Source organism: Anguilla rostrata, chromosome 6, assembly GCF_018555375.3.
Source record: "Anguilla rostrata isolate EN2019 chromosome 6, ASM1855537v3, whole genome shotgun sequence".
In the NCBI taxonomy this organism is placed as follows: Eukaryota; Metazoa; Chordata; class Actinopteri; order Anguilliformes; family Anguillidae; genus Anguilla; species Anguilla rostrata.
In genome coordinates, this window is record NC_057938.1 from 18,667,346 (window position 1) to 18,684,096 (window position 16,751).

The 16,751-nt window shown below is 39.2% G+C and overlaps 1 protein-coding gene and 1 long non-coding RNA gene across 2 annotated transcripts; both read left to right on the forward strand.

Annotated features, from left to right (window-relative positions):
- Positions 1 to 1,313: 1,313 nt before the first annotated feature.
- On the forward strand, positions 1,314 to 8,892 carry LOC135256751 (uncharacterized). Its single transcript, XR_010330515.1, has 4 exons — positions 1,314 to 1,459; positions 1,902 to 2,016; positions 7,080 to 7,219; positions 8,099 to 8,892. It is a non-coding gene; the product is annotated as an uncharacterized LOC135256751 (long non-coding RNA).
- LOC135256750 (zinc finger protein 219-like) lies at positions 3,753 to 14,892 on the forward strand. The gene is made up of 2 exons (XM_064338850.1): positions 3,753 to 5,724; positions 14,790 to 14,892. Exon 1 carries the CDS (start codon positions 3,808 to 3,810, stop codon positions 4,735 to 4,737), a length of 930 nt encoding a protein of 309 aa, XP_064194920.1. The 5' UTR covers positions 3,753 to 3,807; the 3' UTR covers positions 4,738 to 5,724; positions 14,790 to 14,892.
- Positions 14,893 to 16,751: the final 1,859 nt, after the last annotated feature.

The window sequence follows — 16,751 nt, forward strand, 5'->3', positions numbered from 1 at the left end:
GATGACCGTGAGAGATCGAGGTATCGATGCCAGAGGGCAGAGAAAAGAGAGGTACTCATGGAAAACACTACGGTGAAAATTTTCCAGTAAAATAGTAAGTTTGAGGGTAGATAACAGTGTCTTACTCTACAACTACCAGTAAAAAGTCTGCGCTTTTTAATAGAGTGCATTAGAGTTTTTTATTGTTACTGTAAAATAGCTAGTGATCGAATTGTGACCTGTGCTAGCGCCGGGTAAGTGTTTACCACCATCAGGCCTGCAGCGGGGGTTTTATTTTATTTGGGTGGAGAGCATAATTTTCCAGTGCCGGCTTTTGTACTTTATATTGTGCATTTTTTTCTGTGCTTTGTATTCCTTTAAAGGTAAAGGGTGAAGAAAACATATGTGACTTGAAACATACCATTTTGAAGGCTTTGCAGAGCAATAATAGTGTAAATATAGCCTACATACTGTTTTAATTTGTTTTAGAAACTGGTGGTTAACGAGAATTGCCCAGTAGGGGTCGCCGTTACTGATGATTTGGTTACAAAGGTTTATTTGAGAATTGTATTATTTACTTTCTATGCAGTAATTTGTTTAAAAAGTATTCAGTCACGTTGAGTACTGCAGCAGTTTAAGTTGGGTTGTTTATGAAAATAATACCTTCTAATTTGAGAACAAAACTGTTAATTACACTCAGTCTAGTGGTCAACACCTTTATTATTATTATAATTATTATTATTATTATTATTTTTAATTTACCAATAAATTGTGTTTTTTTTTAAAGCAAATAGCATCTTCATTCACTGCTAGCTAGTAATTCTTAACTGATTTATTTTAATATATTGGGGACCTGTCAGTATTACTTTATACTAAGTGAACTCAGGAAATGGCCTCTTAGTGTCTTGATGTGCATTAGGAGGGCTACATATTTATCAAGCACCAGTGCGTTTGATGGTGGTGTGTAGCACTATACCAAGTGTAGTCCAGTGAATGGCTTTACAAACTTTTATCACGTCAGGTTTTATAGTATGTGTTTTACATTCTGAAATTGAACTGGAAAATGTAATCTGCTATTTTGGATACATACTTTTGTAATTCTTTCACAGTTGAATATTAAATGTTCTTTGTTATCTGCCTTTATTTCAGATAAAGAAGTACGTATGAATTTGAACAAATATGGGTACAGACACAGTTGTCATTTTGTGTTTGTCTTTATCACAGAACCTGTGGCCCTGCCCACTTTGGCCTTTGGTAATGAAGTTACTAAGGCTTGTATTGGTGGCTTGGGGCTTGGGCATGGGGGGGGGGGGGTCTTTTAGAGGAAATGTGACTTTGCAAGGTACAGTGAGCATTTAAAAAGCGATGCTGGTGGTCCGATGAAAGTCAGAAATCAGAAAGCCAAAAGAGAAGATGAGGACCCTCGCTGCTGCGTTCCTGTGCCTCGCTGTACTGCTGCCGTCCCCTGCCCCTGGGCAAGGTGAGAAACGTTCTTTCTAACACTGGCAATCATTCATGTGTGGCTCAGAGAGACGGTGTACAGGCAATGGTGAGGAAATGGAATGAACCAGAATCCCAGAGGGGTCATTGCCAGGAAAGGAGCAAAGAGCGAGCTGAACCAGGTATATAGGGCTCCATATAAATATATCTGCAAAATGAAAAACTGGGTTTGAAAATCTAGACAACAAATTGTGTATCATAGTGGGTCTGGGCATTACAATATGCAATCTTAATATACGATTAACAATATATAAAAATATCAATTTTCCTAAAAACAACAGCCATGCATTGTTTTGTTGTACTGTCATGGGAGGGCGACTTAATTTCCAGTTCAAAAGACTGTACAGAGTAAAATAAATCAGAATCACCTTTTTAAAGTTTGTACATTTTGATGTAAAATGCCATTTTTCTGATTTTAACAGCAATTCAACGTGCGCATGAATGTTGTTTGACAACAACAAATACAAAAATCCGCGTGAGCCTGGTTGATCGCTATCGCATACAGAAGAAAGGATTGTGTCCCGTGGATGCAGTGGTGTAAGTAGGCCAATCAATACTGACTAATTTTAGCATATATATAGTACATCTCACATGTCTGGTCATGAGTAAGTGCAGGTATTTTCTTGGGAATATCTGGCATTATAATATGTGGACATAGTAATAATGATAACTGAAGTTCAAGAAAACATGGATAATGCTGTATGTTCCTGGAAATAACAGCCAGGATTAGGCTTTTGCTGGACCCTCCAAGACATTTTCACAAAATAGGTGTTGGTGTTTACATCCCACCATGAAATTGCAAGTAGGGGAGAGTCGGTAGGTAACAGTTGTAACAGTTTCCGAATTGTACTCATACTATTTAGATATTTAGCCTAGCACTATGAAATTTTACTTCAGACAGCTTTGACATGGCAGTAGTCATTACCCATTTCAATACGCTCATAACGCAATCTAGTCGGATATAATTTAAACCGAAGTACAAGCAGTCAAATGTTACATTCATGCAACCAAGTCGGTATAATTGTAACAAAGGGGTGTAATACTAGTAACAATGGAAACCCAATGCTCGTATGCAGATTTTTTCTGCACATACTAATGTTAATCAAGCAAACATGTTTCAAATGGTAATGTAAGACCAGCTCAGATTATAAAGCATGGGGCTTTATTCATGAAGAAAGATGCACAAACATTAATGCACAAGCAGCTTCATAACTTACCATAAAGTGTGTTATGGCAATGTCCAAATAGATGAGGAAAGATGCTTTTGTTTGTTTCTTAACACCCAGGTAAGCTTTTTCAAAGTTTTTACATATATTAAACACCATTTCAAATTCCTAGTCTCCTCCAAAAGGACACTACTTGTAGATGGTTTTCAACACCATCCCCTATCCATAATCTCCAAATCTCGAGCCCTCTCCATGACCTCACTGGATACCAACCATCTCATTTTCTCTTTGGATGGCATTCTGTAAAAATATAACAGCAAAAATGCATGTTATTTGTTATAGCAACTCAGAGGCTGCATACATCTATACAGATGGGGTCATCATGTTTTTTTGGTTTTAGAGCTAAACTTTTGAGTTATATATATTTGGTTTTTGAGCTAAAATTGGCTCAAAAACCATACTATCTTTTCAAGGACAGATGAGTACTTTAAATTATTTATGATTTCACTTATTGTTAATAAAAATATGCCTTATATTCAAAAATGACTTCCTGAACAGAATTTTATGGGGTGCCACTTAGGAAAAATCCATATAGTGTACAAATATTTGTTGCTTGGCATATATATTGGTTTGATATGTGTATGTATTGGTTTTTCATTGACGCTTCTGTTGGTTTGTCATTTATGTCTGTATTGGTTTGTCTGTGTCTCGTCAGTGTCTGGTCTATTTAAGTTCCCTTCTTCCTTGACTCAGGTGCTGGATCCTTTTGGTTGTGTGTGCTTCTGCTTGTGTTTTTTCTGTCCTGCGTGTTTCCTCCTGAGAGTAGCTCCCTGTATGTCTCCGCCCACGTTCCGCTTTTACGTGTTTTTGGATTCTTGGCTTTTCTTTGTTTTCTGTGTTTTGCAGTTTTCTTTGTTTTTTTGAGAGTTGCCCTGCAAGGCCTTTTGTTCCCTGCTTTAGTTCCTGTCTTGTTAAGTAAAGTCTTTGTTTCTATTTACCGTTTGGAGTTTTGTGTTTTCCCCCTCACTCTGCGTTTGGGTCCTAACCCCCCAGTACCTCTGACCGAAGGATCCAGCCAGTACTGGACCCAGCAGAGGTTTTTTTTTTTCTCTCCCCTTTTCCTTTTCTCTCTCCCCGGGGTTTTTGGTTTTTTTTGTTGAGCATGCCATCGGTCTGGAGCAAGCCGGTGGTCGCTGGGGGGGCCTCTGGTTTCGGCCCTGCCGTGGAACAGATCCCCGCATCCGAGCTGGAGGCAGGGGAAAGGCTAGTGGGCTTACGCCAGGGGTCACGTACTTTGACTGAATATGCGACCGAGTTTCGTGCTCTCGCCCCACTAAGTGGATGGTGCCAGGAGGACCTGTGCGTGTTTTTCCAGCATGGCCTGAGGGACACCCTTCAGGGTGGGCTAATCTCCTTCGGGCTGGACCAATCCTCGGACCTCGAGGCCCTCATGGCGTCGGCCCTCTGCTTGGAGACTTATATCCAGGAGCATACGGAGAAGCCTCCTGCTTCGCCCCGAGCCCCGGAGAAGCCTCCTGCTTCGCCCCGAGCCCCGGAGAGGCTGCCTGCTCCGCCTCAAGTCCAGGAGAGGCCACCTCCTCCCCCGCCCGTTGTCCCGGAGGGGCCTCCGCCTGCTCCGCCCGTTGTCCAGTCCGGTGGTTGTGTCGCGTCTCTGTCCAGTCCGGTGGTTGTGTCGCGTCTCTGTCCAGTCCGGTGGTTGTGTCGCGTCTCTGTCCAGTCCAGTGTTTCTGCCACGTCTCTGTCCAGTCCGGTGTTTCTGCCGCGCCATAGTCCAGTCCGTGTTTCTGCCATGTCTTCGTCCAGTCCAGTGTTCTGTCCTGCCCTGCGAATTCTGTTCCTTGTCGTCGTCCCAGGTCCTGTCTTGTCTTGTCCCAGCCCTGAGTCTTTGGTTTGCCAGTTCTGTCCTGTGTTTTTGAGTCCCGTTTTGTTTGTCACCCCCTCCCAGGACCAGTCTCCTGGGACGTCAAGAGACGTCCCCCCCGACACACATTGGTTTGATGTATGCATGTATGGATTAATAATTTGCGCATATATTGGTTTGTTGTTTACATATATATTGGATTTACATTGATACTTGTATACAAATTTATTGGTTTGATTGTCACAAACATTGGTTTGCTTCACATATATACAGTATTAGTTTGCTATAAGCGTGTGTTGGAAAGTCATTTGTGCATATATTGATTTTTTTTATTGGTGTTTTTTTACAACACTCCATACATATGCATACCAAACAAATTTAAATGAAAATAAACGAATAAATGCCTAGGCTAAATAAACCAACATATGCGCAAGTGACTTACCAACACAGGGCTATATTAATGCAATATGAATGTGAAGCAAACCAATGAACATGACAGATAAACTAATATAACTGTACATAGAAAACCAATAAGTGCATGAATGACAAATCAATACATACGTATATGAATGTGAAGCAAAACAATATATATAGTATATAGTACAATAGTATAACGATCAAACTAATAGATGTGTAAATAGGAAACCAATATATGTGTGAATGACAAACCAACACATGCTTATAGCAAACCTATATATATGTGAAGCAAATCAATGTTTGTGACAATCAAACCAAAAAATGTATAAATAACAAACCAATATGTGTGCAAATTATTCATCCATACATGTGTATATCAAACCAAAACGCGTGTGAAGTAAATCAATATGCATGACAATCAAGCCAATGGACGCCTCATAGATTTTTACTTACCTTGCTCAAAAACAGTTTTTTAGACATATTTCCCACAAAGGTTGTCAAATTTCTCTGTTCTGTTGGCACACAGTAGAGGTCTGAATTGCACATGTATAAACCTGAAATGGCTACCATAGCAGCAGTGTACAAACAGTTATTGACCGTGTTACATTTATGACTCTCCCCTACTCACTGCTTCATGTCCACAGATGAGCATGTGCTGTTTTAACTCCTTACATAAATTATCGATCTATGCAGTGCTCCATGAAAGCCATAAAAATGAGCTGCGTTTGCTTGGAGCAAACATGAAGACTGAATTAATGAAAAATGGATACCAGAACAGAAGTCATTTGAAGTGAATTTCCCATTGAAATGGATTATGTTGACTCAATTTTAATGATGTATTCTTAAAGGTAATTGATATTGGTTTTTAATTTTCAAAAGAAAAAAAAAAATCCAGGAATTTATTGGTATTTATTTTGAATATGTAAAAATCCAGGTGAAATTCCAAATAACCTTTTCTCGCTACTTTCTATATCTGGAAGCTTGTTCCGAGCTGTCCTCTATGCTCAATTGACCCTTTGTTGGCCTCTTGATTGGCCAGATGAATCACCTATCAGAGTGCATAGCAATTGTTGTGCATAGCAATTATTGCCAATGACCATGGAGATACTTCCTTTAAGATCTTGGCCAATCTTTTGTTTCGAATGATTGCCTTCTTTGAGGACATTAACTCCTCAACGGACTCTGCCAGTTACCCTTGACAGACTCCGCCATTTTAATGTTGAGTTGTTGCCTAATTCACACCTGTGAAAACGGTTTCAAAAACCGGTGTTTGACTCAATGACAGGAGAATGAAAGAGGCATCTGGCAACCTTGACTATGGAGCATCATTAACATTAGGCTAGCCTACTTAATGTAATAAGTTGCAGTCTATATAAATGCAGTCCATAAGTTCATTGTAATGTGACATTGCAAGAAAAGTAGTCCACACAACTCTGAGCCCTAAGGAGGTGGGAACACAAAGAGAAATAAAGATGACACAACAATTTATTTGACTGGATTACCAGGAAGCATTTAGTTAGTTACATGCATACGGAGTCAGTTGGTACAGTACAGTAAGCATTGATCGAAAATGGTAAGTGTAGCCTCCGTTAGGTTACTTAGTCAGGAAAATAAAGCAATTCATTTCAAGATTACCGTGAAATTAATTAAAAGCAGTGCACTGTAACGTAACCAGGAGTTGCTTAATTAACAAGGGGTAGTATGTGTTCAATATGATAGTTTGTTAAAATACAAGTGAATATAACTGACGGGTCCTCTCACTTGGTTTTCTATTGAAACTTGCTTTTCGAAGTGAAAGCTTGACAGAATTAGCAACAGAAATTAAGAGTGGGACTTGGGCTTGACAAAGCGTAAATTTAACAACTAGACGACACTGTTTACATATTCTCAGGCAAACAGGAAACACATTTTGATGCGTGGAAGCATACAATTTGGGTGAAAATCAGTTTAAAAGGATCATCTACTTTTAAGAAATATGGCTATTTTTTTGGTTAAAAACAGTAAAAACTGAAAACAACGAGCCTTACGTATTCCTTCTTTTTCTTTTTCTTCTTTCAGCTTCACCACAGTTAGAGGAATTGCATTATGTTCCAACCCCTCAAACCCCCCCTTTTATTTTTCTTTTGTCCTTTCAGCTTTTTCACCGTTAGAGGACTCTCAATCTGCTCCAAGCCCTCAGACCCCTGGACACAAAGAGCCATGGCAACTGTGGATAACAGGAGAAGGAGAACCCCGACCACGAGCACCGCATCACCCAACGCGTTTGTAGTGACGGGTAAACGCTGTTTATCCACCTTTTTAAAACGAGGCAGAGCGTTTACTCCCCTATACTCTGTTTAAGAGCATTGATTAACCATTCATATTGTTGCATTTTTTTCATGAAGTTACAGTCTGCATTTAGTAAACTCAACACCTTTACTAAGGGTGGCATGGTGGTGGCATGGGTAGCACTGTCGCATCACAGCAAAATGGTCCTGGGTTCGGATCCCAGCCTGGCCCCTGCTATGCTCCATCTGTTTATCACTTTTTGATTTGCCCTCAGATAGCCCCCATTTGAACAAGTTCTCCCAGAGTCCAGCCAGAGTCACGCAGACAGACACAGGCGAGAGCAATCAAATTCAGTGAAACATTTCCAGCAAGGCAGCATAAACCTGCTTGCGCCCATTACAATTGTTTAAGCCAATCATTCTATTCTCACTGTGTGGAGTTTGCATGTTCTGCCCATGTCCACATGGGTTTCCTCTGGGTACTCCGGTTTCCTCCCTCAGTCCAAAGACATGCAGGTAGACTAATTGGAGGCTAATTTGCCCATAGGAATCAATATGTGAGTGAATGGTGTGTGCCCTGTGATAGATTGGTGGCTTATCCAGGTTGCATTCCTGCCTCTTGCCCAATGCATGCTGGGATAAGCTCCAGCACCCCATGCAACCCTGCCCAGGATAAATGGGTATAGATAATGGATGGAACTCCTTAAGCATACATGTCATATTTTTCTTGGTATAACAGACAGCATGGCCTCAGTGTGAACCAATACATTTAAATCCAATCCACCTACTTTGACTGTCATATAGCTGGAAACCACCTTTCTTACTTGGTAGAAATGGGGGGGGAGGGGGTCAAGACTTTACCCAAATTTTTGTTTTTACCACTACAGCACTGAGGACAGCCCTGACCATGGACACCACATCACCCCATCCACCCCAAAAAAATGTACCTTTGCACTGCTTTGGAGCTGAGAATTGCCTTGAACCAATTCAGGTCTTCTGTCTCTCCGATAAGTCATGAACCCTGTGCTTGTATGCTATTCTTCATTTTTTTCTGAAACATTACTTTCAACACTTTATATTGCATAATGGATTCCATCTTTTCTGTGTTTAATAATTTCGGAGAATGTATTTGACTATGTATTCTAATAAATCATATATTTTCAGAAAGGAAATCACAACAATAGGTTGTCCTTGTGTTCTGTGCTTTACAAAAAGTTGAGCACTTTAAGGCGTTTTTTGGCATAGCATGACTTGAATAAATTTAAAAGAAAACAAACAAAAAATAATAATGTAAAACATTAATCTCATAAGTACCTACAGATAATGTTCTAAATTTCTGGAATATAATAACCACTTACTCTGCTAATATCATTTTCAACCCCCTTCCATTTTATTCCCTTCCAAATTTCTAATCGCCAGTTTTCACTTCGATCAACTGCCTCCAAGCAGCAGTTGATATGTGTAAACTCCTCCAATGCACTTGTCCACATGCCAAAAGCCTACAGCAGAAACTAAGATACAAATGCATGCATCAGGATTGGAGGTCATTTAGAACTCAAAAATGTCCCTGAGTTTGAAGGTGACACCAACATAAACTTATTAAAGAAATTAAACCCTTTGTTGATTTGAATTGTTACTTACATTGCTGTTGTCAGATTTTTAAATAAATATCTTACTCTTATTTTGTAGCAGTGAGCCTTATTAAATTGACCAGTAATCAACCCATAGGGTTCTCATTATAACATTATTTTTATGTAAGCTGTTCTTTTCAGGGGCTCACTGTCTTTGGCCTCTACTTATTTGGCTTTCTAGCACTTCTAAGAAGTACCCTTTGTCTAATTTTGAGTTTAATTAGTTTTGTAAATTAAAAATGTGGCTCGTGTTGGCATGAAGCTCACATTTGTCATCATGATAATAAATAACTTTATATAGATAATGTGAGTAGACATACACTACTTTCAGGTTCATGCCATATCTTATTGTCTGGTCTGTACTTCTGAGGAGTGCTACACGAGACCTAGTGCTGATGTAGGAGGGAGGAAGGAACTAGCTGTGTCCCATCACTGCAGATTCCTAATTATAGACTGCTAGTGAACATAGCAGTGAGGACTGAGTTCCTGACTGCTGGCCCCATTCTATATTTGTGTTGAACAGCTATACTAATTGAGTTACTCCGGAAATCCAGTGATGGCAATTTCTTAAAAAAAAGAAAGTATTAAGACATGGTAAAATACCAGTGGCACAGATTAGTTAGGTTTAAATGGTAAAGCAGAAGCATAGATTGTACACTAACCACAGAACCAACACTTATGCTATCCTCTCTATCATGTAACACAGTGACTTAAGAAATTTCCAGCATGCACACTGCATTCTGTAGCAGTGGCACTATAGCTGCAATGAGATTTCACCTCATAATCTACTCTACCTTGCAAGGAGGGTAGTGTCACAGCCACAGAAAGCTATTTCCTGCTTCACACGTAAAAACAGGTACAGGAACATACACCAAATGATAAGCCGACATTCAACAGCAGTACAAACTGGGCTTTTACAGCTCCACAGGGTCTCAACGTAGCACTAGGTCAAAAGTCACACTGCTGCCAAACTTCACTATGAGATTTTGTCAAGGAAATTTGGCATGTTTTAAGATCTTTACAATAGGCCATTGGTAGTTGTGCTGTGTGATCATTTTCTCAGCTTACAATACTGCAGTTCAGGCATTTATAATAGGTTTCAGAAATTGAAATAAATTGTATATTACAGTATATTACTATATCCAGTTAGGCCTCAATGCAGAATCTTGAAAATGTTCGTTCTGTCATAGCAGGCTAGAAAATGTTTATACGTGAAACATAACCATGTTTGTAATTGTATTTTTAAGTCAGATGTGTGCGCATAAATGTAATCATTATTTTAATAGTGAACATATTTTGAACTGTAAAGTTCTTTTTTGTGCTTATCCTTTGTTATCCAGGTGAGTTCCACTCTGATAGAATCACTTAGTCAAGGGAGTCCTGTCATAGTCTTCTTTAGTACTTCCAATTTCCCTGTTACCCCCTCTAAAGCAAGCATTGGTATGGCTCGGTTTGTGGGAGAGGTTCAGGGCAATCGAAGGACACTGGTTAAGAGGGCACACGGACCTGGAGTGCTTTACCAATTAGTCCTGGTATTTAAAGTGTGCTCTCTCCCAGTTGGGGCTGTGATCCGGGAAATTGAAAGTCAAAAGAGAGCTGCACCAACTAAGGAGCTGGAAAGCTGCTTTTGGGCTGTTTGTTTATTTTGTCTTTGTTATTTTAGTTTGTTGTATTAATTTATAATTTTTTTTTTACCTGGATCCCATGAAGGTAAAAGGCGAAGACATTTTGTTTCATTTCTGAATGATTGCACTCTCTCTCTATGCATTTAAATAAAGACCAGTACATTCCGGAATTCCCCTATCTCCCTGTGTCGTGACCTGACCAGCCATTTCACCACCTCCCTCCATTGGATGCCAGTCATTAAGGGATGGGACTAAAAAAAGATTTAAATGAAAAGATTTAGATTTAGCTGAATATTTAGTTTACAAACAGTGATTTAAGATATAGGATACATATTTAATTACATATTTATTAAAATTTACTTAGATATTAAAATACATTTTCTTTTGTCTAAATATTTAAATTTTAGCCAAGGTTTGTTATAAAAGAAATATTAAGTTAAATGTTAAATCTTGTTCTCTAATGGGCTCTGTTGCCAAGGGTCCAAGAGCAAAACCTAGTTATTTGAAACAGTTTAGGAAGCATTGCTTTGGGATATAGCTTGTTTAATTTGTGTGAGCTAAGATAGCTTATATTGTTTCATGTAATTAATTAATGACTTATCGACAGTGCTTTGAAGGCTATGTGTGAGTAACTTTTTTTATATGTTGAAAAGGTGTTTTTCATCAGATTCGATTTACTTGAATGAATATGTCTGCCTGAAAATTCATGGAGAAGGCAATTGCCTTCTGTAGCTCTGGCTCACCATTTTAGATGCATATCCCCGCAACGCACTAATACTGTACAATCTTGTGCTCATGGTGTCCTTCACTTTGACCATGCTTTGACCATGCTGCTTGTGTTGTGTGAGGTTTCCAATTTGAACAAGATGGCAGCCTACAGTAACACCACTTTAGGGATGTCAAGTGCCATTTGGCCCCACACAGCTGTCTCCACTTATTCTTTATGCCTCTTTGCTGTGTTATATTTATGCATGGCGATGCTCAATTTTGGGCTGTGATTCATGGCCAGCAAAGTCTTCAGAACACAAAAGTATTATTATTTTCATTATTTGGGTTGTGTAACACATAAATACAAGAATTTGTAAGTATAAAATGTAAGTATGAAGTAGCCCACTTCCCCCCTGTGAAATGAAATGCTTTTATGGAAGTACCCTTTGAAGGTAGAGAGTGAGATTTATTAATATTATGACTCTCTGCATGTAGATTATACTCATGCCCAGTGGTGAAAAAGACACTGACTGCAATGAATTGATATGAGGGAAAGAGGGATATATCATCTTTTTTCCAGATTATGATTTTGAAAAGTTCCTCACTGCAAGAAATATTTTTTAATAGCTCAATCTCACAAGGAATAAAATCCATCCATTATCTAATTCACTTATTTCTGGTCAGGGTCACGGGGGGTGCTGGAGCCTATCCCAGCTTGTATTTGGTGAGAGGCAGGAATACACCCTGGACAGGTTGCCAGCCCATCGCAGGGCACGCACCCGATTCACTCAGATATTCATACCTAGGGGCAATTTAGACTCTCCAGTTAACCTAACAATACATGTCTATGGACTGTAGGGAAAAAAAACCCTGTGGACAGGCGGAGAACATACAAAGTCCACACAGAAAGGCCTCAGCTGGCTTTTAAACCAGGGACCTTCTTGCTGTGAAGCATCAGTACTACCCACCCAGGGACTCAAAATATATTTAAAAAATACTAGCATACAGGTTAAGAGGGTAGTATTATATGTCCTGATTTCACAAAATTACTCACAACGCCATAAACTAAGAAGCCGAAGAAGAAAGATGATGCTGAAGAGTTCCGCTAAGTGGATGTTAATTGGGGGAGCAATACTTGACCTAACTGTAGGCTGCCGTCATGTGATTTGTGGGGGAAAAGTTTTCTCTTTGTCAGTGGCCCACGTTTTTGGGTGTGATTTTATGCTTCACTTTCTGTTTCTCACACCTACCTCAACCTGCTGTTGCTATTAATAAACCCCTTTTTAATGAGTCAGTCGCTTTATGAGTATGCGTGTGTGTGTGCACACGTGTGTGCTCATTGTGATATCATGGGTAATCTTGTAAAGTTGACACCCTTTAAGAATACAAGAAACAATTACCAGAAATTCAATGATCTTACAGTCACCCTTACATAAGTACGTTTCAACAGACAGCTTGTAATGATTATGAAAATGCCACAGGTTCATGCTAAAGGTTTCTGTTGCTAAGAGCATCTACTTTATCTCTGCCCAATTTCGTTGGAACATTAAGACAGACTGGATGAGGAAATTACCCAGTATTTCAATATGGCCAATTAAGACTAACTATGGGGTATGTGCAGGAAACAAGCCATGCAAATTTTATGTCTTGAATGGGAGTTACTCTTATGCTCTGCGCACATAAAGGAAACTTGTACAGCTTCTTCCATTTGCTAGCAAAACCCCCCACGCCTGCTTTCCGCTGGCTGTACAACTGACCACAGGCACTACTAATCAGGGGGTGTGATAGCCGGGGTCTCAACTCTTTCTGTCTGTCGGTCAGAAGAGGAAATTACATTTACAACTGACTGCCGTATACCCCCAACAACCACTACAATGTGTTATCATGATGGGTTTCAGTTACGCTGTCTGTACAGAAGCATGGTGTTAACATGTCCATATGTTGCAGCTGTGTATGTGTACTGCGTGCTATGTTTCATTTACCGAGCGCCAGTGCTTTTTGTTGGTGGTGTGCAACACTATACATTGACTCGAGTAAATGGCTTCATGAACTTTTATCAAGCTAGGTTTTATTGTACAAGTATTCAGAAACTCACCATTTTATGAATTGGAAATGTAATTTGTAAATAAAGTTATTTTAGATATATACTTATTTAGTAATTTTTTCATAGCTGAATATAAAGTGTTCTTTGTTATCTGGTTGTATTTCAGATAAAGAAGTACAAATGAACTTTTACGTTCATTAAATAAAACCTCCATTTGCTTTTCAGAGGCTGTTCAAGGGTGCAGCCACAACAGTCATTTTGTGTCAGTGTCTTCATCACTGGAACAGAACCTGTGGCCCCGCCCACTTTAACCTGTGGTAATGAAGTCACTAAGGCTTGTGGTGAGGGCTCGGGCGTAGGGGGTCTTTTTGGAGGAAATGCAACCCCTTTTTCCACTCTTTGCAAGGTACAGTGAGCATTTAAAAAGCGATGCCGGTGGTCTGATGAAAGTCAGAAATCAGAAAGCCAAAAGAGAAGATGACGACCCTCGCTGCTGCGTTCCTGTGCCTCGCTGTACTGCTGCCGTCCCCTGCCCCTGGGCAAGGTGAGAAACGTTCTTTCTAACACTGGCAATCATTCATGTGTGGCTCAGAGAGACGGTGTACAGGGTTGGCGAGGAAATGGAATGAACCAGAATCCCAGAGGGGTCATTGCCAGGAAAGGAGCAAAGAGCAAGCTGAATCGGGTATATAGGGCTCCACATAAATACATCTGCAAAATGAAAAACTGGGTTTGAAAATCTAGACAACAAATTGTGTATCATAGTGGGTCTGGGCATTACAATATGCAATCTTAATATACGATTAATAATATATAGAAATATCAATTTTCCTAAAAACAACAACCATCCATTGTTTTGTTGTACTGTCATGGGAGGGCGACTTAATTTCCAGTTCAACAGACTGTACAAAGTAAAATAAATAAGAATATCACTGAGCCTTTTTAAAGTTTGTACATTTTGATGTAAAATGCCATTTTTCTGATTTTAACAGCAATTGAACAGGCGCATACATGTTGTTTGACAACAACAAATACAAAAATCCGTGTGGGCCTGGTTGATCACTATCGCATACAGAAGAAAGGATTTTGTCCCGTGGATGCAGTGGTGTAAGTAGGCTAATCAATACTGACACATTTTAACATACACAACACACACACACACACACACACAAATATAGTCCATCTCACATGTCTGGTCATGAGTAAGTGCGGCTATTTTCTTGAGAATAACCGGCATTATGATATGTGGACATAGTAACAGATAATAATGATCACAGAAATTCAAAAGAACATGGATATGTCAAATATTCCTGGAAATAACAGCCAGGATTAGGCTTTTGTTTTATCCACTAAGACATCCACACAATAGTTGTTGGTGTTTACATTCAACCATGAAATTGCAAGTGCACATTGACTCCTATCCACAGATGAGCATGTGCTGTTATAACTTCTCTTTATATCAATTATTGATCCGTGCAGTGCTCCATGAAAGCCATAAAAATGAGTTGTGTTTGCTTGGTGCACACACAAGACAGACTGAATTAATGAGAAAATGGATACCAGAGCAAAGTCATTTGAAATGAATTTCCCATTGAAAAGGAATATGTTGCTCAATTATAATGATGCATTCTTTTATTTTTCTTTTGTCCTTTCAGCTTTTTCACCATTAGAGGACTCTCAATCTGCTCCAAGCCCTCAGACCCCTGGACACAAAGAGCCATGGCGACTGTGGATAGCAGGAAAAGGACAACCCCAACCACGAGCACCACATCACCCAATGCGTCTTCGGAATCAACTGCATCACTGCTGAGCACCACCGACAAAACTATGCGATAACCTTTCCTGTGCACTGCTTTGGAGCTGAGAACCACCTTGGACCAGCTCACACGTCTTCTGTCCCTCCAATAAGCCATGAAGCATGTGTTTATGTGCTATTTGAAATATATGCTGAGTTGAATATTTTCTTTTTGTGTTCTTCGTGAATTGGACATGTGAATTTTGTGGATTGGTCATGCACTTTATAACTTTATCACTTTCAACACTTTATATTATACTATGGATTTAATCTTTAATCATGTTTATTTCTGGAGTGTGTATTTAACTATGTTTTCTAATAAATCATATCATTTAAAAAGGAATCACAACAATAGTGGGTGCTTGTATTGTCCTTGTATTTTGTGCTATACAAAAATCTGAGCTCATGTAGTTTTTTTGTTTTTGTTTTAGTATTTCCTACGGATAATGTTATATAACTCTGGAATATAACTATTACTGTACCACAACTTACTCCGTTAATGGCATTTTTCTCCCTCCTCTCATTCTATTCCCTTCCAAATTATTAATCGGCGGTTTCCACTACTGCCAGCGCCTCCAAGTAGAACCGGGGCCTCATTTATAAAAATGTTCTCAGATTTATACTTGAATTTAGTCTTAAGGGGCCTCATTTATAAAAACGTTCTTAGATTTATACTTAGTCTTAAGATCATTTCCGACGGTGTGCTTACGTTCGATCCATAAAAGATACCGAGCATAAAAAACCTTGCTTACGCAGGTTCTAAGAAGCCCATTTGAAACTTACACACCTGTGATCTATAAATCTCAAATTAACTTAAAATTGACGGCACCTGAACGTGCCGTACAATCAGCGGTTTCCCCTTATATAATGCTAACACAAATGAAGCTTTAGTCAGGAATAAACATGGACCAAAACAGAAACGCAAACTTTTTGGAAGATCATCATGCGCAAAAAAGTCATTCCAGCCTCTGAAAACTCTCTTCCTTCTAAATGCATGGTTTTCAATGTCTTCCAATAACGCAAGAACAGCCATGGTTACTTTTTCCTAATTTGACACACTATCGCATCCTGTTTTTAATTCAAAACACCTTGCGCCTGTCAATTAATTCTTCACACCTTTAATTGATAATTCCTATCAAATTGTTCATAAAGCTAATGCAAAGTTCACCACAGGCTTGGACGCAAACTACAATACCCCTCTGTAACCAGCAGGAAAATCACTTGTAGAGATAAAATCATTTCCACGTCAAAGTAAGGTTTTATAAATAACTACTTATACATGGTTTTCTGCGTAAGTCCATTCTATAAATGAGGCTCCAGGAGCTGAGATGTGTACACTCCTCCAGTGCCCTTGTCCGCTCGCCAAAATCCATAGCAGAAACTAAGATACAAATGCTTCAGGAGTGGAGGTCTTACAGAAATCCAAAACACTTACAGAACACTCTTTGAAGGGGACATCAACATGCATTTTTTGGAATTGCTACATCACTGTAGCCTGATATTAAAACATCTTACTCCCCCTTTCTTAGCAATAAGCTTTATTAAATCAACAAATAAACAAACCATAAGGTTCTCATTATGACATTCATTGTATTTATGTAAGCTGTTATTTTCAGGGGCTCAATTTTGAGTTTATTTAGTTTCATCAATGAATGACAAATGTGGTTCTGGGTGGCAAAAAGCTCACCTTTACCATCAGTATAACAAACAACTTTGATGTAGATAACATTGAGTAGG

Coding starts and splice junctions, on each gene's coding strand:
- LOC135256750 (XM_064338850.1), top strand. CDS start 3,808: ATGCCATCGGTCTGGAGCAAGCCGGTGGTCGCTGGGGGGGCCTCTGGT.